Source organism: Neomonachus schauinslandi, chromosome 1, assembly GCF_002201575.2.
Source record: "Neomonachus schauinslandi chromosome 1, ASM220157v2, whole genome shotgun sequence".
In the NCBI taxonomy this organism is placed as follows: Eukaryota; Metazoa; Chordata; class Mammalia; order Carnivora; family Phocidae; genus Neomonachus; species Neomonachus schauinslandi.
In genome coordinates this window covers 17571751-17598697 of record NC_058403.1, presented here as the reverse complement: position 1 = coordinate 17598697, position 26947 = coordinate 17571751, and the positions used below count along the sequence as shown (strand labels likewise).

Below are 26947 nucleotides of genomic sequence, written 5' to 3'. Positions count from 1 at the left end.
TGTACTCCAGGCTATTCTCCTCTCTTACATCATTCTTCTCTTTTCCAGGATCAATATTGTAGTTTCCTTAAGCAATATGATTTTCAGATGTTTTGTCTGTCTCATTACTCTTCTCTGAATGTGATTGCATTGATCAGTACATCTCTTCAAATGTGATACCATTGAACCAAACAGTACTCCAGATGGGGTCAGCTCAGAGAGGGGTAAAAACTCAGTATTTCTTAGCCTGGATATTCCACCTGACATATTGTTTGACCCAAAAAAGTATTCCTTAGAGCAATCCTTTCCTGTTTCTGAGTAGAGGCATTTTATTCCAGGCAAGATCTCTGATTGGCACATATTCTGTTCTGGGAGAAGGATTGTTTTCTTGAATTTCCAGGGTAAGGAGGGGGTGGAGAACGCTGTGCTGAAGCCTGTGGGGTCGGGGAGTAGGGAGGTGGCAAGTCGGCACAGTATTCCATCTCATGGTCATAACTATAGGGGGGTGGTGCCACTGAAAAAGAAAAAGTAAAGGGCATCAGGCATTTAGCAAATATTTGAGTGTCTACCATGTTTAAACCACTGGGCTGAGTGCTTTGGGACAGGGCATAATTTTTGCCTGCAAAAATCTTAGTTTTATTGGTTTGAGGACACGTGTATGAAAGGGCGAGTGCTACAAAAAGTGGTACCATTGGCCAAAATGTTTAGAATTGGTTGCTTAGGGAAAGTTTCTTGGAAACAGGATGCTAAATGGGCAGATAAAGAAAAGACTAGGCGCTAATTCCAGATTGAACAAAAGCACAAGCAGGAGAGCACTTTTGTTGAAAGCAAAAAGTACATGGAAGGGGGAAATGGGAAGTGTTGAGAAATCTGATGGTATCATCATCATGGTGGACTTTGACTTTCACATAAGGAGTGTGTGATGTGCAGTTACCAAAGATTTTTTGAATATGCTAGTGAATATGCTTGGGAGGGTGATTTTCTCAGCAGTATGGATTGAAGTGAGCAGAAGAAAAGGAGAGATGATGTAATAGCATATGTGAAGGATTATAAACGACTCATGGCATTGGGAGGGAAAATCATAAGAGACCTTGAGCAGCTGAGTGCTTCGGTGATGACTAGGTAGGTAGAGAAAGAGGTGGAGAGTGAAAGAAGACATCCAGGTATTGGGCACCATTTATTAGACTCCAGTAACTTAGAAGGTCTTGGAGCCATTATAGGAATAAGAAAAAAAAGCGAGGATGGGCAAGCACATTTGTGGATGGGAATGAAGAACTTAGTTTTCTAAATATTATTTGAAAATGTTTCTTAAATTATTTTTTTACTGTAATATATGTCAGTGTGTTTTAAATCACATTTAGTACACTTCATTATGACCATGTATTGGGGTCTATTTTGTAGTGATCTCAGTCCCATGTCAAGGGTTGGAAGAGAGGTACCCCTTGAGTATTCCATGTCTTCAAGAACCAATCATTCTGCAACATCTGAGCAACCCCTCTGATGATTTGCCAGTATTTGAATTATCATCAAGATCATGATGCTGGTTGGAAACTGGCATGCCTTAATTGCTTACTATGAATGTAGCCTAAATCACAAGACTAGTGTCATAATAATGCAAATAAATGGCCAAGATTTTTAAACATTAGAATGGCAGAAAAGAACAAGCAACATTTCAATAAACTTATTTTTAAAATATCTTCTAGGGATGCCTGGCTGGTCAGCTGGTGGGGCATGAGACCCTTGATCTCAGGGTTGTGGGTTTGAGCCCCACATTAAGTGTAGAGATTACTTTAAAATAAAATCTTAAAAAAATAAAAAAATAAATAAAATGTCATCTAAATTGTGCTCTTACCAATAAGATTATGGTAGTGTTCTGATCAATATACATGCAAAAACATAGGGCTTCACCCTATTTGCAAACACTAACAATGTTTCTTCTGGATCCCTTTAATTTGGCTTGTTTTACCAGGAGCTTGATGATTTGAACCACTACTGATCTGCCTATACTCAGGGATGTGAGGACACAGAATTGGGTCACCTGAGAAAAGAGGAAAATGGAGACAGAGAACTGGGTGGGATGTCCTCTGAGGACTGCTCTACTGAGCAAAGGCTTTGCAAGTCTCCCGGTGAAGGGCTCATAGCAGAGGACAGCTGTATTCAGCTTCTCTAAGGCTGCTTTAAACACTTGAGGCTGGGCTAGCAAAAGCTTTGTTTTCTGGGCGCCTGGGTGGCTCAGTTGGTTAAGCGACTGCCTTCGGCTCAGGTCATGATCCTGGAGTCCCTGGATCGAGTCCCGCATCGGGCTCCCTGCTCGGCAGGGAGTCTGCTTCTCCCTCTCCCACTCCCCCTGCTTGTGTTCCCTCTCTCGCTGTGTCTTTCTCTGTCAAATAAATAAATAAAATCTTTAAAAAAAATTAAAATTAAAATTAAAAATAAAAAAATAAAGTAAATAAAAAAAAGCTTTGTTTTCTATAACAAAATGGAACAACTCCTGTGGAGTCTAAACACACATTCCCTCTGCATTACACCCACTCCTTTGCTTCATTATATCCAGGAGGACTAAGACAAAGAGATTTAGAATATACTTCATCCAAGCCAAGAAATACAGGCTCCATGTAAAATAAGAAGTTACAGCTGGATACGTATTGAACTTTTCTTATAAGCATGTGGTTCTAAGCTGTTTTTATGTTGAAGCTTTTTCCTGCCTCCCACTTGTGGAGCACACGCTGAAAGAGTCTACAGATTGCATCATTCTCTGTCATGAAGCCGTGGTGTCTAGTTATGCTTCAGTAACAAAGCGTTTGTATTTTGCCATCTGCATTAAAACTGCTAGAGGACATTTCAGTGAGATTCCCTATGGTTTATACAGCTGCTTGTTGAACATGAAAATTTAAGATATGATTAGATTCATATGGCCCTCTACTCATATAGCTTTTGAATTTTGATAAAGTGATAATATGCAGAAGAGCAATATTTTGAGGACTATCCATCATGAAATAAACATGGCACATCTTTTATAGTATTAGCTACTAGAAGACATTTTAAAATAAGACTTATATAACTGTGGACTCTGCTTTCTTTCTTTTTTTCAGATAATAAGGTTTCACTAGGAAGTAAACTTTTCAAGGTATCAATTTTAGAAAATTCCTGATTAACTCTAAAAGGTTTTGTTCTTTCTTAAAGGTCAAAGCATCTTTCGAAGACGTATGGATGCAGCTGGAGATATGGTGTCTTTGAAATTCTTTCATCATCAATATTCCAACTCTCTTAAGTACAGCAAATATGCCATTTATCCTTAATGTCATTATAGTTTTCTACAATATTACAAAATTTAGGGATGCTATGAAATTCATAAAAGAAATTTATTGTTTTTCACCCACTCAGGCCAACATCTCTGAAGCAAACATAAAGGGAAGATGCACGGTGTTACCAAAACCTATACAACATTATTTTTAAAAATTTGGAAACAGAGGAAAATCATCCATAATTTTGCCACCACGATTTAACAAGTAGCATCTTTATATAATCTCTTCTAGTCATTTGTGGTTTTTATACCCTTGTAGTCATGTAAAATGAGTATATGCTTTTTTACTTTGGATTATAACAGTCTTTTTCATTCTGCTACATATTCTTCATAAACTTTATTGTTAATGGCTGCCTATTATTCTGACTGTTCACTTATTTTGAGATTAACAATTTTTTATTATTATAAGTAATGGAAAGATGATTACCTTTTCACACATTGACTTTTTTATTATTATTTTGAATTAGTTCTTTAGAATAAGATTCCAGGAATCAACTAACTGGTTATCATTTAATATTTTGGTAATTTAACGTTAAAAAATAGTTCTTTATTTTATATTTCTTTGATAGTAGCTAGATTTGACATTGTTCTACAACTTGTTTACTGTCTGTAGTTTACTTAACATTTTTCTTTTTTAAAGATTTTATTTATTTATTTGAAAGAGAGAGCAAGCGGGGCAGGTGGGGAGATAAGGGATAAGCAGACTGCGCTGAGCTTGGAGCTAATGTGGGGCTCGATCTCATGACCCTGAGACCATGATCCTGAGATCATGACCTGAGCCAAGAGTCAGACATTCAACCAACTAAGCCACCCAGGTGCCCCTACTGTTTATTGGGTAATTGTTGTTTGTTTTGGACTGGTAGTTTAAAAACTGGAATCTTAATTAGAATCAAGATATAATTAAGATAACAAGATATAAACAAGTATACAAAGGTATGTATCTTTTCTAGGTATCTTTCTAAAAATAACTGTCAAAATGGTTAATTATATTATTTTTACTTACTGACATACTGAAATTTAAAACTTGTATCTAACAAAATATATGGTTATCTTTTTTATCTTTTCTCTATTGTTAAACTCAAAAATTTGTCTTCTCTTTTGGATATCTGATTCATAGCCAAACTATTTCTATTTATATATTTAAAGTTTCCTTATATCTGTTATTTTATTTGGTGTATTTTTGTGTCAAAGTTTATTTTTCTTAAGTTTTAAATTTTAGCTAAGCCAAATTATCTATGTGGTTTCTTAATCCTCATTTTTCACATTGTTTGTTATCTCTCCTTTAGTTTGTTAAATTTTAATGTACTAGTTCTGTTCCAATGATCAAGACATATCTTTTTATACCATTAACACCTCATTTTAATTATTTATTAATTTAAATGGTTTTAATATCTGTAGGACAGGTGAATCTCATGACTTTTTTTGACATGTTTAAAAAAATTTTTATTGAGATATAATTGACATATAACATCATGCAAGTTTAAGGTGTACAACATATTGATTTGATATATTTATATACTGCAATATGATCACCACCTGTTAAATTAATTAAACAAGGAGACTCTTATACTGAGGTGGCTCTATTGTCATAGTGAGTAAACCAAAATGTAAGCCTGTAAATGCTTCAAAGTTACAAAATCAAAACACTAAGGACAACCAGTCACAAATTGCCAACTAGGCTTTAAGCTATAGCCAGTGAAATAATTTCCTTTCTTTGCTTCTACATTTTCTCTGTATAAGGCAGGGAACTCCTAATCATTTCCAGTATGGTGCTATCTGATTCAAATCAATTTTTGCTCAAATAAACTCTTAAAATGTCTAGTATGCCTCAATTTGTCTTTTAATACACCTTAGCATTAGCTTATGAGATTTTTAAAAAGATCTATTTATTTACTTTAGAGAGAGAGAACAAGTGGGAGGAGGGGCAGAGGGAGAGAATCTTCAAGCAGACTCTCGGCTGAGCACGCAGCTCCATGCGGGGTTCGATCCCACAACCCATGACATCATGCCTTGAGCAGAAACCAAGAGTCACACGCTCAACCGACTGAGCCATCCAGGCATTCCTAGCTTATGACATTTTTAAAGACAACTTCTAATATTATTGCTAGGAGCAAACCTTCTCCTCCACCCTCCCCCAAACCACACTACTCACAGTTTCCTTGAACCTTACTCGGAGCAGAAACCCACAGAGCTCCCAGCAAGACCTCCACTGCCTCCACTCCCACCACAAAGACCCAATCCTGCCCATTTCTCCTCAACAGTGGCTTAAGATGTAGTTCCCAAAAGGATGATACTATTAGAAGCTGTCACTCCCCTTCCCCTCAGATAATATCAAGACAAGTCCAGTCATATTTTACATTCCTCTGTTACCATGAGGAAAAGCTCTTAGAACATCTTTCATTGTAGACCTCTAACTCTGGAAGGCTTTACACATAAAATCTCATTAATTTTCTAAACTTTCCCCACCCCCTTTCACTGTGCTCAAGAGACCACTATGTCTGTCCTCGGAAAAGCCCTTTGTGTCCTCTCTTTTCCATCTCTTTACATGTGACTCTAGCTCAGAATATGAGGAAGTCCTCTTCTAATTGTGTCTGTTTTCCAGAGAAATGAAATCTACTTAGAGTGAGAAAAGTAAGGTTTTTGTTGTTGTTGTTGTTGTTGTTTTGTTTTTTTAGCTTTGAGAAGAGAGAAGAATGCATGAGAGAGTAGTTCAGAGAGCAGAAGTGGACATTTACTGCACCTATTAAAGTCAGATTTTCCCGAGAGGGCAGCTTCCTCTGCAGCAGTACTAAATCAGAAGTATTCTTTCCCCCCACATCCTACATCCTGTAAGGCCAGAAGGTGCCCTGGGTGTTTTCTGGGATTCTCACAGCCATTTTTCAAACTATGGTCTATATTCTCTCCTTAAAAACCTGAGCTCTTTTGTAGCACACACCATGAGATTATACTACTTTCTACTCCTCCTTGTTAATATCTGTGGTGTGCTCTGCCCTAGACTCTCATTCATTGAAGATTTAGCATCAGGCCCATTATCTTTCTCTGCAACATAACTTTTATTAGTATTCTTGATGATTTCAACATTCATATGTTGAAGTAAATTTCTAGCCCCAAGATGGAGCTTGCTCCTGCCCAGGGTGCCACAGTAGCAAACCAAAACTTAGATAGCTTTCATGTCCCTGTGAAGCTCCACTTGATGGGAAACTTAGTATATCCACTCAGCTAATCCCCAAATATCAAGCCAACTCTGAGCTCTATACTTACTTCCTGTTCCTTCTCACCCCAAACAAGGTTAACTATGTGGCCCAAGCCAATCAGATATTTTCTGTTCTTCTCTTGTTTTTTATCTTTATCCTGTAAAAGCTCCCTGCCTTCCACCTATTTTGCAGTTCTCTGTACAAAGACCATCCACTTCATGAAGTATTAAACAGTCTGTTCGTATCATTAAGTTGTTTTCTTTAATCATTTTTTAAATATCTGGACTTCTTTGTGTTAAAAATCTTTTTCTCACCCTTGTACCTATGTAAATCTGACCACTACTCTTTATCTTTCTAGAATACACATTCCAATGTATCTTGAATCTCACCTAGATTTCCAGTTTTACTGATGACATTTAAAAAAGTTAATTTAAACCAATGTCACCTCTTTCCTGTCTTCATGTCTTTCTTTATTCAGCTTAGATTTATGGTCCATCACTAAAATTATTTCTGTGCATTTATCATCAACTTTCTTATCTCCTTTTCTCCCCGTTTCCTGACAAAACTCCAATCTTGATTAAATTCAATGTTTTGGCTCTCCCAGACTTGTATCTAGGAGCTTCATGTGGCTAGAGAAAAATGCACAATCATACTGACTGATCTCATTTTCAATGAAAGAGTATATTCTTAAGTGTGGAGACTCTTGGCATTGCTTGGAAATTATGCATTCCTGTAGGTATTTCACCACCCCTCCATTCTCTGAGATTCCTTATCTACAAGCATCTCCTTACCTCACTTTCAGGATAAGACTTGCTTCTAATTTCAGTAAGAATATAGGCACAATCAGAAGAGAATATCCTCATATCACCAAATCCTTTGATGAGTACACGAAAGTCTTCACATGTTCAGTACATATACTAATAAGGCAGCCCTCATTTGTGAATTCAATGATGCAAATAAAGTTTTTATTTCTTTTTTTAAAATTATTTATCTTAGAGAGAGAGAGAAAAAGAAAGAAATCATGCACACGTGCATGAGTGGGGGGGAGGGGCAGAGAGAATCTGCAACCAGACTCCCGGGTGAGCATGGAGCACTATTCGGGGCTCGGCCCCATGATCCATGAGATCATGACCAGAGCCAAAACCAAGAGTTGGATGCTCAACTGACTAAGCCACCCAGGTGCCTCTAGAGTTTTGATTTCTTAATGAAATATTTCCAAAGATTTTAAAGACTACAAGTCAGTTATTTTATAGAATGTTCCTTAACCTGGGTTTGTCAGATCTTTTCTCATGTTTAGACTCAGGCTGTGAACTTTCAGCCAGAATCCTACACACGTGAAGTTGTATCATCCTCAGAGTAATTAACACCCAACGGTGCAAGATGTCCATCTGTCCTTTTTTGGTGATGTTAATCTTTACCCCCTGGTCAAGGTGTTGTCTGGTTTCTCCACTATGTAGTTACTATTTTTTCTCTTTATAACTAGCAACAAATCTGGGGGTAAGACACTTTAAGACCATGCAAATGTCCTGCCGCACTGCAACCTCTCCCCCCAAATTTAATGCCCATTAATGACTCTTGTCCCAAACTTTTCTTATGATGGTTTTAAAATGATGATTTTTCCAATTCCACAATTCCTTTCAATATGTATCCTTTGTCATTTTTCTGTTCCCCAGAACCTCCCCTCTTTCTCCATGATTTACCTAAATCTGTCTATCATCTATCTATCTATCTATCATCTATTATCTATCTATCATCTATCTATCTATCTATCTATCTATCTATCTATCTATCTATCTATCTATCTATATCATCTATCCATCATCTATCAATCACGAGGGGACTCAATAATGGACTTCAGATCACAAATTTCTTGATAGCATTGAAATCTCTTGTTTTCCTTTAACCAAAGGAATTTTGGTTAAAAATCATTTGATTTTTACATTTTTGCCAAGCCTTCTGTTACAGTCTTTCTGTATTGTTTTCTTTCAAGTGTGTATCATCCAAATCTATTTTTTTTAAGGGTTAACATGATCACTTTCTTTTATTTACATTGAAATTCTGAAGATTATTGGAAATATAAGACTTGACAAATAATTTTTTTTTCACACTAGCAGTTTTTTTAAATAATTGTATTTGAACAAGACACTGTTCATTCTACCCAACATAACAGGAATAAAAAACTATTTTGGAAGATCACTGTCCAACAAATGATCAGGTGTAGCAGATCACATTTTCTCAGTAATCTCCTCCCCAGGGCACAGCAATAATCTCCACTGTAGGTATCCCCACTGAGCACTTTCACCAAGACTTTCACCAAGGAATATTATCTTGGCTAAATTATTTTCTACTCATGTTATGTGGCCCCCAGGCTGAAGGACTACTATACAATAAATTGAGTTGTTATCTCATTTATCACAAAGTTAATTAATTATTGTGGATAAAAATATTTTATATTTCCAAGGATGAAAGATTTTGAAAAGCATTCAATACCTGCTCTGTGTTTTTTCCTATCTTTTAAGTAAAAGCTTAATTAGTGACTTTGAGAAGGAAATGAGAAGTAATCAGCACATTATGCTTTCTGAAGATCTAGCTTTTTTGTGGTAAAAATGCTTCCACCATAAGGTTTATGATGTTTCTCACATTATTCAGTTCCCAGAACAATGCATTTACTGAAAATGTAACATGCTGCTGTGATCTGCCAGTGTAAATGATGCCACTCTAAAGTTTTAAAAACATGTTTCCATGCATGAAATAGAAACCTCAAACCCAGGAAAACACAAGCCCTCACATTAAAATATTTTGTATCTTCTCTTCTAATTTTATAAAAAATATTTTTTAATGTTTTAAAGTGTTTAATGTTCAATTTTAACTAAACTTTTTTTGATTGAGCAAAAGTGTATCTGGAATGTTATCTTCTCTCCAATTAATGTCTCCCAACTCTCCTCTGTTTTCTTGACTTATGGGTTGACCAGGTAAAAATGGGGAGATGTGAAGAATAAAAAATAGTTCCCCCTATTTTTTCCTTATACCTTAGTTCTAACATCATTACACTAATCCCAACAATATTTTTAGTAAGTTGGAAAGAAAAATTGTGAATTGCTTTTGTAGTGAGTAAAAGTTACATATTCCAGGGTGGAATTTAAGATAAATTCCTTGGGTTTTGATATATATCTAAATCAGATCTTGTCATGAGTTGTGTTCCTCACTTGTTCAGATGTGTCTGCTGAGTGCCCGTTATGTGCCAGTCCTGGTATTATAATTGGGATTGGGTGGTGAACAGAATAGATCACGATTCCTGCCTTGTGGAGCTAGGAGGAAGGGATGGACAATGAACAATAAATATAACAACTGGACAAACTATATGGTATCTTAGAAGATTAAAAGCACTCTGGAAAAAAATAGAGTAGGCTACGGAGGACACAATGGGGAGGGATATAATACAATCTTTTTTTTAAATTTTTTTTTAAATTTTATTTTATTATGTTGTGTTAATCACCATACATCACATCATTTGTTTCTGATGTAGTGTTCCATGATTCATTGTTTGCGTATAACACCCAGTGCTCCATTCAATATGTGCCCTCTTTAATACCCATCACCAGGCTAACTCATCCCCCCACCCCTCTCCCCTTTAGAACCCTCAGTTTGTTTCTCAGAGTCCATAGTCTCTCATGGTTCATCTCCCCCTCTGATTCCCCCCCTTCATTTTCCCTTCCTACTTAATCTTTTTTTTTTTTTTTTTAACATATAAAGTATTATTTGTTTCAGAGGTACAGGTCTGTGATTCAACAGTCTTACACAATTCATAGGGCTCACCTAGCACATATCTTCCCCAATGTCTATCACCCAGCTGCCCCATCCCTCCCACAACCCACCACTCCAGCAACCCTCAGTTTGTTTCCTGAGATTAAGAATTCCTCATATCAGTGCAATCATATGATACATGTCTTTCTCTGACTGACTTATTTCGCTCAGCATAATACTCTCTACTTCCATCCATGTCGTTGCAAATGGCAAGATTTCATTTTTTTTGATGGCTGGGATATAATACAATCTTAAATAGAACAGAGCAGGCCTCATTCAGGAGGTGATCTTTGATCAAAAAGTTGAATTAAGTGAGGGAGTCCATGTTCTAGGCAGAGCCTTAAGATGGGAGTGTGTCCCGTTGTGTTCACAGAGCACGTGGAGTGTGTTTCTTTGTTCACAAAAGTGTGTGACTGGAGGCAGAGTGGCAAGAGGGAGTAGAGAAGAAAATGAACTCAGAGAAATAAAAAGAGGAGCAAATTCATGCATTGCCTTGCAGGCCCTGGTTAGGAATTTGCTTTTTACTCTGGATAAAATGAGGAACCACTGGCTTTTTCCTTCTCTGGAGAAAATGGAAAGCCATTGGAAGATTTTGAACAGATGAATGATATAATTTGACATCTACTTTAAAAGGCTCAATCTGGCTACTGGGTTTAGAATAGACCCCTGAGGGCCAAAGGTAGCTGCTGGAAGAGCAGTTAGGATGTTATCACAGCAAAGCAGGTGAGAGCTGAGGGTGGCTCCCACCAGGGAAAGAGCAATGGGGACTGTGAGTAGTCAGATACATATACACTTTGAAGATGGGACTGGAAGTTTTCCTAGCATGTTGCACATAGGTTTGACAGAGGCGAGGAGTCAAAGATGACTCCAAGGTTTTGGCCTGAGCTACTAGAAGTCCAGAGATGCCATCAGTTGAGAGGATAAAGGCTGTGAGTGGAGGTTTGGGGTGATGATCAGAAGTATAGCATTGAACACGTTCAACTTGAGATAGCTATAAGACATCCAATCTGAGATGTCCAGTAGGCAGTGGGACAAATGCATCTGAAATTCAGGAAGGAGGTTCAGAATGGAAATTTATAATTTTGGGAGGTATTAGCATATAAATAGTACTTAATACCACGAGGCCAAATGATATAACCAAAGAAGTAAGTGTAGATACAGTCTAGAAAAAGACACAAGTCTGATCCTCGAGACACTCCAATGAGGATATTGGAGAAGAGGAGGAACTGACAAAAGAGGAACAGGAGAAATGATCATTCTCACATTCATCTGAAATTTGTTCCCTTAAGTTGAAGATGATAGGGAACAAGTTAAGAGAGGAAGGGTCATTAGGGAATTGAAACATGGGGCAGATTGCATGTAAAAGGGACACTCTTCTCTAAAGGGGCTGAGGAAGGACATGGCTGTGGATAGGAAATTATCTTTCTAAGAATGTGTTAAATTCAAAACTTGACTCCTTTTTATATGTCAAATGGTACATATACAGACTGTCTTAGAAAGCACTACTGAGCAATTACCTAATGCAAATTGCAGTATTTTGTTTATGGAGTCATATGTATTCAATATATTTATATGTAGAACTTCTAGCAGATTCTCAACAAATAACGTGTTGAACTCTTAATGTATCACCTTTGTTCTTTGTTGAGAATGTTCATATTATGTTAAAACTGTTTTCCTTGCATACATAGGACACATAAAAACTTTATTCAATCCTTTTTCTTAAGACATACATACCTATTAAATCAGATGCCAGTTTGTTAAGACATGTCACTTACACTTTATAATTACTACTCAGAACTTTGGCAGGTAAAGTGGGTGTGAACTGTCTATTTCTCTTAACTCTGGCTGGTTGGGAATTGTAGTCAATAAGACAAGCATTAAAAATATGAATACCTTCAAATATGAGCTAGATTTTATTACTTGGATCTAAGTAATCTTCATGGAAAGCTAGAGCTTCAGTCTACATTAATTTAGAAATGCCCTACATTCTTGGAGATCATTGCATTGAAAGTCTTCAATGTTTCCTCTGTCCAAGGAGTAAAGCGTAACTAACAAATCTGACTCTTCTTTCAGAAGGAGTGAGCGATTGTGCTTACCAGGATAGGAGGAAATGGCGTTGATGTGGGTGGTCCTGATGACGCCCACGCGGGTCCCGCGGTTGTTTTTCATACACATGCAGATACATATGGCAATTCCAGCGATGACCCCCATGATGAATACAATTCCAAACACTATGCCAGCAATTGCTGTACCCCTAAAAAAAGGAAAACAAAAGTACATTTGTTGAAAAAGCTCATAAGCCTTTCAAATACACATCCGTGACTATGACAAATCCTCTTTGGTGAATCTCCTTAAGGATAATGTAAAAAAAAAAAAAAAAGATGATTCCCTGAATCAGTCAAGTAAATCGTCTTGTGTATTTCAGTAAATAAGAAAAAGTTATAAGCTCTCAGGGAATCTAACCTATCATTCAGATTCTGATCTTAGAAATCCGTGTATTTATACAAAACACAATTATTCAGATACACTCTAAAATAATAATTTAAAAAACCATTCTGCTGTTAACTTGAACAGCAAAGAATTTATTGTCTGTGAGTACACATTAACTGAAAACAACTTGATAAATGTCAAAATAGTAAATAAAATTTAACATTTATCTTTCTTAAAACTATTCACAAAGTAGAACTGGAATTTTTTTTTCTTAACAGAACAGAGAAAAACAAACCAAATGTTTTTTTAAGAAATTATTCAGAAAACAGTTATGACAAATGGTATTCTCATTAAATTCAGGAGCAATGCAAGCAAAACCTCTATTCTGTTAATGTTATGTTTTTCTCCAGGTTTTATCTCTCACAACAAAATCATAGAAAGAAAAAATACTGCATGCAAGAGTCAACATTACCATTATGTGTAGATAATATGATTTGTAGGAGTCTACATTTGTTCACATTTTGGAAAGTAATGGAGAAATCTTTGTGAAAAGATGTAGATTTTCAACCAGCAGTATCATTTCTAGCAATGCTTTCTGAGGAAAGACAGCACATGTGGGCACAAATAATGTAATAAGAATGTTTGCCAATATATTGTTGCTGATAGCAAGATATCAGAAACACTCTAATATCCAAATGACAAAAAAGAAAAAATAATAATGATAGACCAGAGAATGAATCCTATACAGTGATTGAAAAGGGTGAAGAGGTCCACGTGTATTGAGGTGAAATGTTCATGATAGATGGTTAACTCAATAATAATACTACAAATGAAAAGGCAAATATCAACAATACCAGTATTAATAGAATGATTGCAAGGAGAAAATTGTATTTTTAAATTTCAAATTTTTGAATGTATATATAGTGATTATCTTATAGATATGAAAAAATGAAGAAAATTTTTACTTTCTAATTTGGGTATCCCGTCCCCAGAAGTAACCATTTCAGCTCTTTCAAACATTGTTTTAGTACCTTTTTAAAAATTTTTTTTATTTATTTATTTTTATTTTTATTTTTATTTTTTTTTTAAAGATTTTATTTATTTATTTGAGAGAGAGAGAATAAGAGAGAGCAAGCACATGAGAGGGGGGAGGGTCAGAGGGAGAAGCAGACTCCCTGCCGAGCAGGGAGCCCGATGCGGGACTCGATCCTGGGACTCCAGGATCATGACCTGAGCCGAAGGCAGTCGCTTAACCAACTGAGCCACCCGGGCGCCCCAGTACCTTTTTTTTTTTTTTAAAGATTTTATTTATTTATTTGAGAGAGAGAGAGCACGCGTGAGCATGAGCAGAGGGAGGGGCAGAGGAGGAGGGACCAGCAGACTCCCTGCTGACCTTGGAGCCTGATGCCGGTCTCAATCCCAGGACCCTGAGATCCTGACCTGAGATGAAATCAGACACTTAACCGACTGAGCCACCCAGGCACCCCTGTTTTAGTAACTTTCTTCCTATTTCTCAGTAATACAATTACATTCTTTTATTTTTTTAAATTTTGTATTTACATATTATCTGTTGGCTCCTCTTACAGTATTTGGGAATTTAGATCCCACAGACAAACTTTATCCTTGGTTAAATCAGTCATCAGTTTATATTACCAACTCATTGCTTACTGCTGAGCCAAGCAAGGCACCATGGTTACGTTTCATTTCTCTTACACTTACTTTGTTTAAGGAATTTCCATGAGTTCCCATCTTTCCATATGTCTGTTGTTTTCCCACCCCCCCCACCAAGGTCTTAGAAAATTTTTGAACAATTATCAGAAGTTCTTAACATTTTCTTTTTACTACTACTATTATGAAATTGCATAATGTGCTTGGATTTTTTTTTTAATTATTTTTCCAGTCCCTTAGGATTTTTCATGTCTGGAGACTCATTCTTCAGTTCTTGAAACTGTGCTATAAATGGATAATTTCATTTCCACCATTTTATCTGTTTCTCTTTCTGGAAGCCTATTCTGAAAGAACTTTCGGGATAACTTCTCTAATTTTTCTGATCTCTGTTTTCTTGAACTACTCTCTGGGGAACTTCATTGACTTTACCTTCCAAAGTTTTGTTGAACTTTCAGCTAGTATACGGTTAATTTCTGGGTGCTCTATCTTATCCTCCAGGGTACCTACCTCCCTATTTTATAGTGTCCTGTTTTGCTTTCATTGATATAGTTTCTCCTCTTAATCCCTGAAGGTAATAATGACATATATATTTTTAAACTTTCTCTACTTTTTGTATTTCTTCTGTCCTGTTTAGTTTCCTTTTTATTGATTATTTTGATCTGTTTCATGTTTGACATTTTCCTTAAATGTCTGGTGATCCTGAATCTTCTGCTCTTTAAAAAAAAGAGGCACAGAAGAGCTGCTTGGAAGTTCACTGTGGCCATCTACCATTGCACAGGTGAAATCCACAGTCTCAGAGTTCCCATAGTTATTTCGTTGGGGCTGTTCATTTTTCCCCTTAAAAGGATCCTCCAATTTCATGTACGAGCCAGCGTGACACTTTGCCGGAGCCTAAGGTTTTACCTCTAAAGGTATGAATTTCCGTAAGATCCTGGTGCTTTTAGGTCAGAGACTCAGTCTCACTCTGCTGTGACAGTGGGGCCATTCAGAAGAAGTCTTCAGTAACAACATTTTTGTGGTTTAAAAGCATGATTTCTAGGGGTGCCTGGGTGGCTCAGTCGTTAAACGTCTGCCTTCGGCTCAGGTCATGATCCCAGGGTCTTGGGATCGAGCCCTGCATTGGGCTCCCTGCTCTGCGTGGAGCCTGCTTCTCCCTCTCCCACTCCCCCTGCTTGTGTTCCCTCTCTCGCTGTGTCTCTCTCTGTCAAATAAATAAATAAAATCTTTAAAAAAAATAAAAGCATGATTTCTAAAGCCAGACTGCCTAGGTTCCAACTGTTCTTTGGGCAAGTTGCTGAACACCTCCCACCCCCCTAATTTTCTTATTAATTAAATGAAGGTCAGCTTGACGCTTATCTGACTCTCCTCTCAAATTTCGTATCATGAAATATCTGTACCCCTAGACTCATTTGTCAGGTAAATAATTTCTTATTTTTGTGCCATATACATATCTATCCTACACTTTTCTAAGACAGGTCTGTAATTCTCTTTCCAAACCTTTGGGGCCAGATCTATCTCATAGGTCAGAAATTTTAAGATTTTGGAAAGGGAATATTGTACATATATCATATATTGTAGGACACTTCCAGGGCCAGCTCAGGATACAATCCTGAGCACACATACATTTACATTTCTGCAGTAAAGAAGAGAATATTAACAGCCATAGATTACATAGAGCCTAGAAAAAAGCCTTAGGTTCCTTTGGGTCCAGTCTTGCCACCAAGTCAGTTACATAAAACATTTCACTTTCGAGAGTTGTTTTTTGTTTTGTTTTGTTTTGAGGATTTCAAAATTGCAGATAAGGAGTTGTGAACCTGTATTTGTACTTTTCACAAGAGATTTTCTATTTATGACTTTTCCCACTCTTAAAAAAAAGGATACCACTAAAAATTCCAACAGACTCTTTTAAAATATTCCTACACACATTTTAACTATGTTAGTAAATTATGAAAGCAGAATGTGAGACATATTTGGATGTGCTGTGATTAGTAATTAAAAAATGGTAGAGTCCAGAAGCTTAATAAATAAGCCTTTTCAAAAAAGAGAGATGTATGAAAGAGCCAAGATGTCCATCGACAGATGAATGGATAAAGATGTGGTGTATATATACAATGGAATATTATGCAGCCATCAAAAGGAATGAAATCTTGCCATTTGCAATGACGTGGATGGAACTGGAAGGTATTATGCTGAGTGAAATAAGTCAATCAGAGAAAGACAAATTTCATATCATGAAATATCTGTACCCTTGGACTCATTTGTCAGATATGAGGAATTCTTAATCTCAGGAAACAAAGTGAGGGTTGCTGGAGTGGTGGGTTGTGGGAGGGATGGGGCAGCTGGGTGATAGACATTGGGGAGGGTATGTGCTATGGTGAGCGCTGTGAATTGTGTGGGACTGTTGAATCACAGACCTGTACCTCTGAAATAAATAATACATTATATGTTAAAAAAAAAAAGAAGAAGATAACAAGAAGGGAAGAATGAAGGAGGGGAAATCGGAGGGGGAGATGAACCATGAGAGACTATGGACTCTGAGAAACAAACTGAGGGTTCTAGAGGGGAGGGGGGTGGGGGATGGGTTACCCTGGTGATGGGTATTAAAGAGGGCACGTACTGCATGGAGCACTGGGTGTTATATGCAAACAATGAATCATGGAACACTACATCAAAAACTAATGATGTAATGTATGGTGATTAACATAACATAATAAAAAAAAAGAGAGATGTATCAAAGGAGATAATTTGAAATAAGTAAACCAAAAGTAATCTGGAAACCTTTTTATTGTAATTTTGAAGTCGAAATAAGATTGATTTGGAGGGCTTAATTTATGTTCCAGAAATAATCAATGGCCCAATTATTCAGGCATAGAGTTTCCAAAGTAAGTGTTATGGAAGCTGTTAAGATATCAAATTGGGACATATTTATATTCATTAATTCACTTTTTAAATAGAGGAAAGTAGAAAATTAGTCACATTTTGTTTTCCTGTTGGCAGCTCCAGCAAAAGTGCCTGCTTCTGAGGTCAGTAATTAGGTTGCAACTAATGTGTTAAATGAGGCTTCTGATTAAATCATGATTTTGGTGTCCTTGATCTTTTGATACCCATTAGCAACTGTAAATTAGTTACTAAAGACATGGCAAGTACATTTATAGAATTATTTACTCCATTATTAATTAAAAGAAACAATAAACAGTAACCTTCTGGCATATAAATAATTTGGTTTTGTCAACTGTCGGAAAGAGAGAATCTATTAACTCGAGAAATTTGGCGTCATAAAAATCTTGAAAAAATGTAGGGAATGTATTTTTCTTTGAAAGAATGGACTGCAGAGTATATGTATTTCCCTTTTTGAGCTTTTGTTTTTGAAATATTTACAGATTCACAGACAGTTATAAAAGGAGTACAGAGAGGTCCTGTGTATCCTCCACCCAGTAGTACTCCCCAGTGGTTACATCTTAGGTGACTAGGGTACAACATTAAAATCAGGAAATTGACATTAGTGTAAAGTGTGTGTATCATTCTGTGTCATTTAAACACATGCAGAGATCATGGAATCACTATGGCAAGCAAGGTACAAAACTACTCCATCATCAAAAAGATTTCCCTTGTGCTACTCCTTTGTGGTCACACCCACCACCATCCTCCCCACCATTAATAACTGCTCAGATCACTACTCTGTTCTCCATTTTTGTAGTTTTGTCATTTTAAGAGTGTCATACAAATGGAATCATATAGTATGTGACCTTTTGAGGTGGACTTTTTTTTTTTTTACTCAGCATATGCCCTTGGAATCTATCCTAGCTTTTGTGCATACTAATACATAATATTTCATGATATGGAGATAGCATATTTTGTTAACCCATGACCTATTTGCAGGACATTTTGGTTATTTCCAGTTTGGGCTTTTGCAGATAAAGCTGCTATGAACAATCATATTCAGGTTTTGTGTGAACATATGTATTCATTTCTCTGGGAAAAATGCCCAAGAGTGGGATTGCTGGGTTATTTGATAAGAATATGTTCAATTTTTAAAAATACTGCCAAAGTATTTTCCAGAATGGTTGTACTATTTTATATTCCCACCAGTAGAGTATGAGACATCCAGTTTCTCTCCATCCTTGCCAGCATTTGGTGTTGTCATTATTTTTAATTTTAGCTATTTCAACAGGTGTGTAGTGATATCTCATTGTGATCTTAACATACATTTCCTTAATGGCCAGGGAGGGTGAACATCTTTTCATGGACTTAGTTACCACTTATGTATCTTCTTCAGTGAAATGTCTCTTCATGCCTTTTATTCATGTTCTAATTGGATTGTTTGTGTTTTTACTATTGAATTTTTGAGAGTTCTTTATAAATTCGAGATAGAAGTCCTTTATGAGATACATTGTTTGCAAACAATTTCTCAGTCTGTAGTTTGTCTTTTCATCCTCTTAACAGAATCTTTTGCAGAGAAAAAAGTTTTTAAATTTTAATAAAGTCCAATTTTTCAATTTTTTTCTACTATGGACTGTGCTTTTGGTGTCATGCCTACGAATTCTTAAGCCTTAAGTTCTGAAGACTTCTCCTATGTTTCCTTCTAAAAGATTTATTAGTTTTATGTTTGATATTTAAACCTATGATCCATTTTGGTTTAATTTTTGGATAAGGTGCCAGGCTGAGTTTGAGGTTGAGTTTTTTGCCCATGGATATCCAACTGCTCCAGCACTATTTTTTGAAAACACTATCCTTCCTCGATTGCATTGTTTTTGCACCTTTGTAAAAAATTAGTTGGTTATGCTTATTTGGGAGTATTTTTGGGTTTTGTATATTCTCCTGTTGTTGAATAAGGTATTTGAGAAATGTTGATTAGATTCAGTTGGTTGTTCAGTTCTTCTGTATCCTTGTTGATTTTCTGTCCAGTTGTTCCCTAACTGATGTGGGAGGGATGTTGAAGTCTCCAATTATAATTGAAGATTTGTCTCTTTCTCCTTTCATTTCCATCGGTTTTGCTCCACATGTTTTGTAGCTCTTCTGTTCTGTGTGGTCTCCCCACTTGACCTTTGCTGGTAGATGTAGTGTGGGCTGTATTTTTTTTTCCCTTCGGTGTTTGGCTATCGTCAAATTGTTATTATTTAAAAGTTTTCTGTCTTGCTAGGCTGCCTCTTTCTGGTTGCTGCTGCTAGAGAGATTAGGCTGTTGTTGGGGCTTTTATTGTATGTGCCCATTGGTGTTTCTAGGTTGCCAGTTACCTCCAAGTCTGGGATAAATGAGGCAAAAAGAAAACCCAGGGAACTCACTCTTGTGTTCTTCAGGCCATGAGATCCTAGCTGATCAATCCTCTTCTCTTCATCTTTTAGACTTTTCTTGTTTGTTTTATATATAATGTCTAGGGTTCTAAAGTTGCACTTAGAGAGAAGAATAGGAAAAAGTATGTCTACTCTGATAATGTATTTTTGAAAAATAAAATACTGTGGAAAAGGTATTGTTTAAAATTGTGAAGTGATTTTTTTAAAGATTTATTTATTTTAGAAAGAGAGAGAATGGGGGGGGGGGCAGAGGGAGAGGGAGAATCTCAAGCCGACTCCCTGCTGAGTGCAGAGCCCAATAAAGGGCTTGACCTCAGGACCCTGAGATCATGACCTAAGCCAAAATCAAGAGTCAGATACTTAACTGACTGAGCCACCTAGACACCCTGTGAAGTGATTTTTTTAAAGTAAAATATAGAAACACCTTTTTAGAAGAGATGAAAACTGTGATAAATATCTTTATAAAGACACAACTGTTAATATTACTTAGGTTTCAGGGCAAAAGTAATATGTCATTCACATACATAGATATATGATTCCAAATCTATTTCTATTCATATTGAAGGTGCTCAAAAAATCTTTAATAAATCAATGAATTAAGCTATCTCACTCACATTTATTAAACTATTATGGAAGTATCACCCACAAAATTCTTTGTAATGAAAGTATTTCTTTGTTTAATTGAAATATAGTTGACATACAATGTGACATTAGTTTCAGGTGGAAAACATAGTGATTAGACAGCTCTATAGTTATGCTACGCTCACAAGTGTGGATACCACCTGTCATCACACAATACCAGTGACTGTATTCCCTATGCTGTACCTTTTATCCCCGTGACCTATTCATTTCATAACCGGAAGCCTGTCCCTCCCACTCCCCAACACCCATTTTGCCCATCCCTCATCTCCCTCCTCTCTGGCAACCATCCATTTGTTTTTTATATTTATGGGTCTGTTTCTGCTTTTCTTGCCTGTTCATTTGTTTCATTTTTTATATTCCACATATGAGTGAAATCATATGGTATTTGTCTTTCTCTGCCAGACTTATTTCACTTAGCATTATACACTCTAGGCCCATCCATGTTGTTGCAAATGACAAGATCTTATCCTTTCTTGTGGCTGAGTAATATTCCATCGTATGTATATGTACATACATATATAAACACATAATATACATAAATATGTAATATACATATTATATATAATATATATAAATACAAAAAATATATATTTTAAGGAATCGTCATACTCTTTTCCACAGTGGCTGCATTAAGAGTGCACAAGGGTTCCTTTGGCTCTACATTCTCACAAACACTTATTTCATGTCTTTTTTTTTTTAAGATTTTATTTATTATTTGAGAGAGAGAGCATGAGCAGGGTTGGGGCAGAGGGAAAGGAAGAGGGAGAAGTAGGCTCCCCGCTGAGCAGGGAACCTGATGTGGAGCTCAATCCCAGGACCCTGAGATAATGACCTGAGTCAAAGGCAGATGCTTAACCGACTGAGCCACCCAGACATCCTATTTCTTGTATTTCTTTATTTACATAATCTCTACACCCAACATGGGGCTCAAACTCATAACCTCAAGATCAAGAGTCACATGCTCCTCCAACTGAGCCAGCCAGGCACCCCTATTTCTTTTGATACTGGCAATTCTGACAGGTGTAGGGTGATATCTTGCAGTGGCTGATTAGGGGATGATTAGTGATGTTGAGCATGTTTTCACGTGTCCATTGGCAATCTGTAATATAGTGGAAGTATTTCTTATAGGCACCTCTTTATTATTAAATTAAACCTGAAAGGGCATTTTTCTTGAAAAAAGAAAGAAATCTAACTTATTTTTGATGCTGTTAATTTTTTTAACTTTAGCTGCTGATTTCTGGATTATAAAGCACAATTTGGGTATGTATGCAAAGAGAATTTTCTGTCTTCAGGGAGCTACTGCAAAACTTTTCATGAATTCTAAAAAATTTCAGAAATAATTATATTCTCATGGTATTTAATAACTGTAAGCTTAGTACTAAATAAAAACATTCAGTTTTTTTTGGTTCTATACAATGACCAATAGGCAAAAATCCAAGGTTGTTAAAGCAAATTACTCTTTTTAATTATCCATTATAATCATTTATTATGGTGAATGCTTTTTTACTCAGTTTATTCCAGGAGTAAGCAAACTAAGACCATGGGCCACATGGGGCCCCCTAGTTGTTTTAGCAAATAAAGTTTTATTGGAATAAAGCCCAACCCATTTTTTTACATGTTGTCTGACTGGTTTGGTACTATGTCAAACTTGAGTAGTTGTGAGACCACATGGCTTTAAAGTCTACAGTATTTACTCTCTCATCTGTTGTAGAAAAAGTGTACTGACTTCTGATCTGATTCACTTGCTAATAAATTAATGTTGCTTTTCCCTAGATGACTTTTTCTTAAAAGTTATGCCGCTAATGATATTATAACAAAGCCAGTGGTTGCAGAGTCAGGGCAATTTGTACTGAAAATCTAACAGTCTATGGTATTTGGAAGATCTTTTAATTCTATTAGTTAGAAACTCCTCACAAGAATTGCAAGGCTTAAATATTCTTTTTGATTACCCCCACTGGTATTTACTGTAGTATGTTTCGGATGCTACTTCAATACAAAAATTACTCATGCTTTGTGGTATAGTAAAAAATAAATATTTGGTCTTTGTCCCAGTTTCCTGGCACACAGCTCTTAAAACTCTTAGGATCTATGGAATGATAAAAGTGTCTTTTGTATGATAATGAATGACTGGTGGCTGGAGGCCACTTAGAAGGGGGCTGGGCCCCAGAAGGACCTAAGCACTATTAATGGGTTGGAATTTTCAGCCCCACTTATAACCTTTGGGAAAGGGGGCTGGGGCTGGGGCTCGAGATTAATCACCAGTGTCAGTGATTTAATCATGCACACACAAAGAAACCTCCATTAAAAACCCCTACATGTTGGGGTTCAGAGACCTTCTGGGTTGATGAACACACTGTAGTGCTTTGGTGGGGGGAGCACCTGAAGAGAGCGTGGAAGTTCTGGAGGCTTCATGCCCCTCCCCCCAAACCTTGTCTTATGCATTTCTTCCATTTTGTCGTTCCTGAATTGCATCCTTTATAATAAACTAGTTATCGTAAGTGTTCTCCTGAGTCCTGTGACCTCTAACATTGATTCAAACCTGAAGGAAGGGGTTGTGGGAATCCCTGACTTTGCAGCCAAGTTAGATGGAAGTGTGGGTAGCTCGGGGACCTGATACTTGTGCCTGGCATCTGAATTGAGGGCAGTCTTGTGGGACTAAGCCCTTAAACCTGTGGAGTCTGATGCTAGCTCCAGGGACTTAGTGTCAGAATTGAATTGAATTGTAAGGCACTCCATTGGTAAGAGAATTAGTTCCTGTCAGGAGGAAAAACACCCCATATGCTTCCTTCTCTGTTCTCCCAAAATCTCTGTCAATGTCTATTGGTGTCTATCGTTTAGCTCCATAGGTAGATATTGACCACCTGCTGATAATGAAAAAATTTTGAACGAAATTATAGACTGAAAATTTGTACCAAAATGAGTCTGTAATTAAGATGTTAAATGTATTTGTCGTCACTCTAATGATACTATGAATCTGTAGTTTATAACAAGGCTCGGAGATAATATATTTCATTCCATGAATAGCTTTTCATAAGCAAAACATGATTCTGATAATGTTGCAATTGGTACAGTAATATTTACAACACACTTTTAGACTCTGCATTACTATACAGCAACTTAATACAGATACCTTGACATGCTTTTACAATTAAATAATGTTTGAGGTAAATAAGAGATATGAAAAAAAATGCTACTGTAATATTTCCCTTCTTCACTGACATGACCAACTTACAAATGCATTTCATAAAACAGCATAATACAAAGGACTTATGAATAATCAATTCAATAATTTAATTAACACCAGTCCTAATAAAATAGGAAAATAAAAAAGGGCCACAGAAATATTTGATGCCTATATAAGATGCAAGCAGAATTACAGAATATTTTTATTAGGGGAAACTTTTCATATGGACAAAAGAGTTTTTAAGAAGTACATAAAAAATAAGTGAGAGGTAAAATTTTTAGGAGTTTTCTAGAAAAAAAATGACCACAATTTCAAAAGAATAAGCTTAAAATGGGTTAATCTCCTATTATAATGAAAATGTGTAAGTGAAGCTGAAACATTTTTATGTTTTTAATAAAGAAGAGAATACTAAATAATCCTATTTATTTATGATAACCCATATGTGATGAATTAAAGCAATGAAAAAAGTATTCCAACTATAGTGCTGAAAGTAAAATGCACACATGAGCAGAATAAAACTTGGCATAATTTTTTCTTCAATCCACTCCATTTGCTCAATAATTGTTCTTTTAGCCAATGCATGAAAATTTGTAGTACAAAATATTGTACTACAATATTTTCATGTTCAGAAGTCTTTAAAACCAGTATTTTATCTAAACCTATTGGCAACTGATAAGGTATATAATTTAGTAAAACTCTGAATTGCTTAATTTAAAAATGATGCATTTTCCTCTCTGTTGCTTTAATAAATTATTATGGAATGGTAAGAATAGAAAAACAAACTCAATGGAGTATGGTTTTTAATATAAGAGTATTTACTTCTGTAACTTCCATTAATAGCAACAGGACCCCAGAACTACCTGCATCTAGGTCATCCAGCTAGCTACATATATATGTATATATAAATAAATAAGGCTACTATAATTTCAAGTGGTTAAATTATAAACCAAATATTGTTATAATCCCTAAAACACTTATTTTAGGAGGGTACAAATATCAATCCATAAGATTCTCCCAATAAATCCATATGACTTGCAAAAAAATTCCTGCAAAATTCAGATATGCCCAAGGTTTTTATCTTGTCTTTTTTCATGCTAGTCCTCTTTACTAACTTCATTCAACATATCCTTGGTGGGGGAGGGCCTTACAAGTAATTTTTCCGTTATCCTCAGAATAATAAAATTAGAAACTAATGTTTCTCTAGTATATGTGCTGCCAAAGTGAGCCCAGTGTTTCTTTAAATGAATAAATTTACCTGATTTACTGACTCAATCCCTGTGGTGGATAGTTGTCTACCTCAGTATCTGTTTTCTACATTTCCCTTGATAAAAAAACTCTTTTTTTTTTTTAAAAAAAGGATTTATTTATTTGAGAGAGAGAGAGCGAGCACACGGGCAGGAGGGGCAGAGGGAGAGGGAGAGAGAATCTCAGGCAGACTGCACTGAGCAGGGACCCCGTCATGGGGCTCCATCCCAGGACCCCGAGATCATGACTAAGCCAAAAACAAGAGTCAGATGCTCAACCAACTGCAACACCCAGGCACCCCTCCCTTGATAAAAGAACTCCTGATGGCTAACTGGGTACATGCGTACCTGAAATAAATACTATTATCTTCTAGATACTCTTAAAGCTAGTTTTTTTTTATTTGATAAAATTCTGGAAAGTAAGTTGTAAGTAAAATATTTTGTGACATCTCTCAAGAAACCTCCCTAAAAGATTGCTTGAATGGGCTTTTTGTCCCTCCATCCTACCTTCCATCCTTCCTGGTTTCTGAAATGAAGACAGCCCTCCTAGGGATGGAGGAGGAAGTATGAGTTTGATGGACATGTTGTATCATCCTTGAGTTGCCTATCTCTGGATTTCCTTTACATTAGAGAGAAACAAACTATTTAAAAAATTTCATTAAAACCTTTGTTATTTCAGTTTCTCTGTGTGTGTGTGTGTGTGTGTGTGATGTGATGCTTGACCCAAGCTTACCTGATACAGCTCCTTTGCCAAGATTAACATACAGTGTAAACAAAAAGAAACCTTTAATATGAATAGCAGTTTTAAGGAGCATACGGATACTCTGAGATCCCCGTGAAGAGGTTCTAAAAAAAGCATTCCAGAACTAAGAAAGCATGAGACTGCATCCAACTTCGATTAAATTGGGATCATTCATCTTACATCTATGTAGAACTAAATTTGTATGAAACAGTGAGAGACCTTCAAGAAATCTCTACATTGCCTAGACGTCAAAGAGTACACAAAATGAGAATAACAAATGATCTTGAATGTGTTGTGACTTGTAAGGTGATCTCCAAAATAACATTTTGTCACTGGAGTTCAATGGTAAATGATTTGATTGGTGAAGAAAGCAAGAATAATTCAAACCAGAAGGTACCCTTTGAGAATTGGTTGGTTTCCAGTTATCTCCACTGACCAAATTTTCTGAACAAGTGCCCAATTCCTATATTAGATTTATAAAGTGAGTTCAATGAAGGTCAAATTCATATAATAAAATAATAGTAATGTTAATCATAATTTGTAAATATGAATATTTTTTATTTTTTTTAGGAAAAAAGTAATCTGATGGAAGATTTCCTTAACTATATTACTTGATATGATCTGTATACTACATGGATTCTAAGTGTCATTATCTGATTAGCTGCCAATAGAGTCTTGGGATAGACTTTAACTGACAGTTAAAGTCTAAATGCAGTAGTTCACAGTTACAAAAATTTCTAGAACATTGTGCAAATACAGAAAAATATGTTTCATTTCATTGTTTATTAGATACCGATATTTAGAAAAGTAGTATTGACCCACACTTAGATCAGTTTATTTTCCAGTCATGACCTTGAGGTGTTTGATTTAGTTCTGTCATTATACCTGCAATTCTAAATGGTTGTCACTAGATAGCAACACTCATTATTTCACTCATGAAATAGGTACTGAGCCTCTACCATGTGCTAGCCATTATTCTAGGTGCTGAGATAAAAGTTGAATGATACATGGTACCTGCCTTCAAGAATTTTAGAGCCAATCTCTAGGCATATAAGACTAAGACAAGAAAATAATTACAGAATTTGATCGTACTCAGTAAAAGAGAACTGTTTTTTTCTTTCTAACAATATGAATGTCATACACTAAAGAGAGCAATAATGATTTCTTAATACCTCTTAGTTGCATATAAAAGGTTTTTGATCTGCAGGGTACTGATGTGAAATAGAAACAGACTCACTTGTTTTGCAGGTGAGAAAACCAAGTCTGTAAGAGGTTAAAATAAAGATCTTCTAGCCAGGTTCATGGTAAAGAATAGAGCTCAGTGGTCTTAATTCCCACACAGAGCTGGTTATATTCCAGCAGACTGCCTGCTCTCATTCTCTCATCCATTCAACAAATAAACATTTGTTTATTCTTCACTCTGTTTAGCACTAGGCATATAAAGATGAACAAAGTCCCAACAGAA

At 36.1% G+C, this 26947-nt stretch overlaps 1 protein-coding gene across 1 annotated transcript in view; it reads right to left on the bottom strand.

Annotated features, from left to right (window-relative positions):
• Positions 1-260: 260 nt before the first annotated feature.
• The window catches only part of CYYR1 (cysteine and tyrosine rich 1), a 96928-nt gene continuing 70241 nt past the window's right edge, over positions 261-26947 (bottom strand). The window contains exons 3-4 of the mRNA XM_021678041.1: positions 12378-12535; positions 261-493 (exon numbers count right to left, since the gene is read on the bottom strand). Of these exons, the coding sequence (XP_021533716.1) occupies positions 309-493; positions 12378-12535 (343 nt within the window). The 3' untranslated portion in view covers positions 261-308. The remainder of the gene's footprint in view (positions 494-12377; positions 12536-26947) is intronic.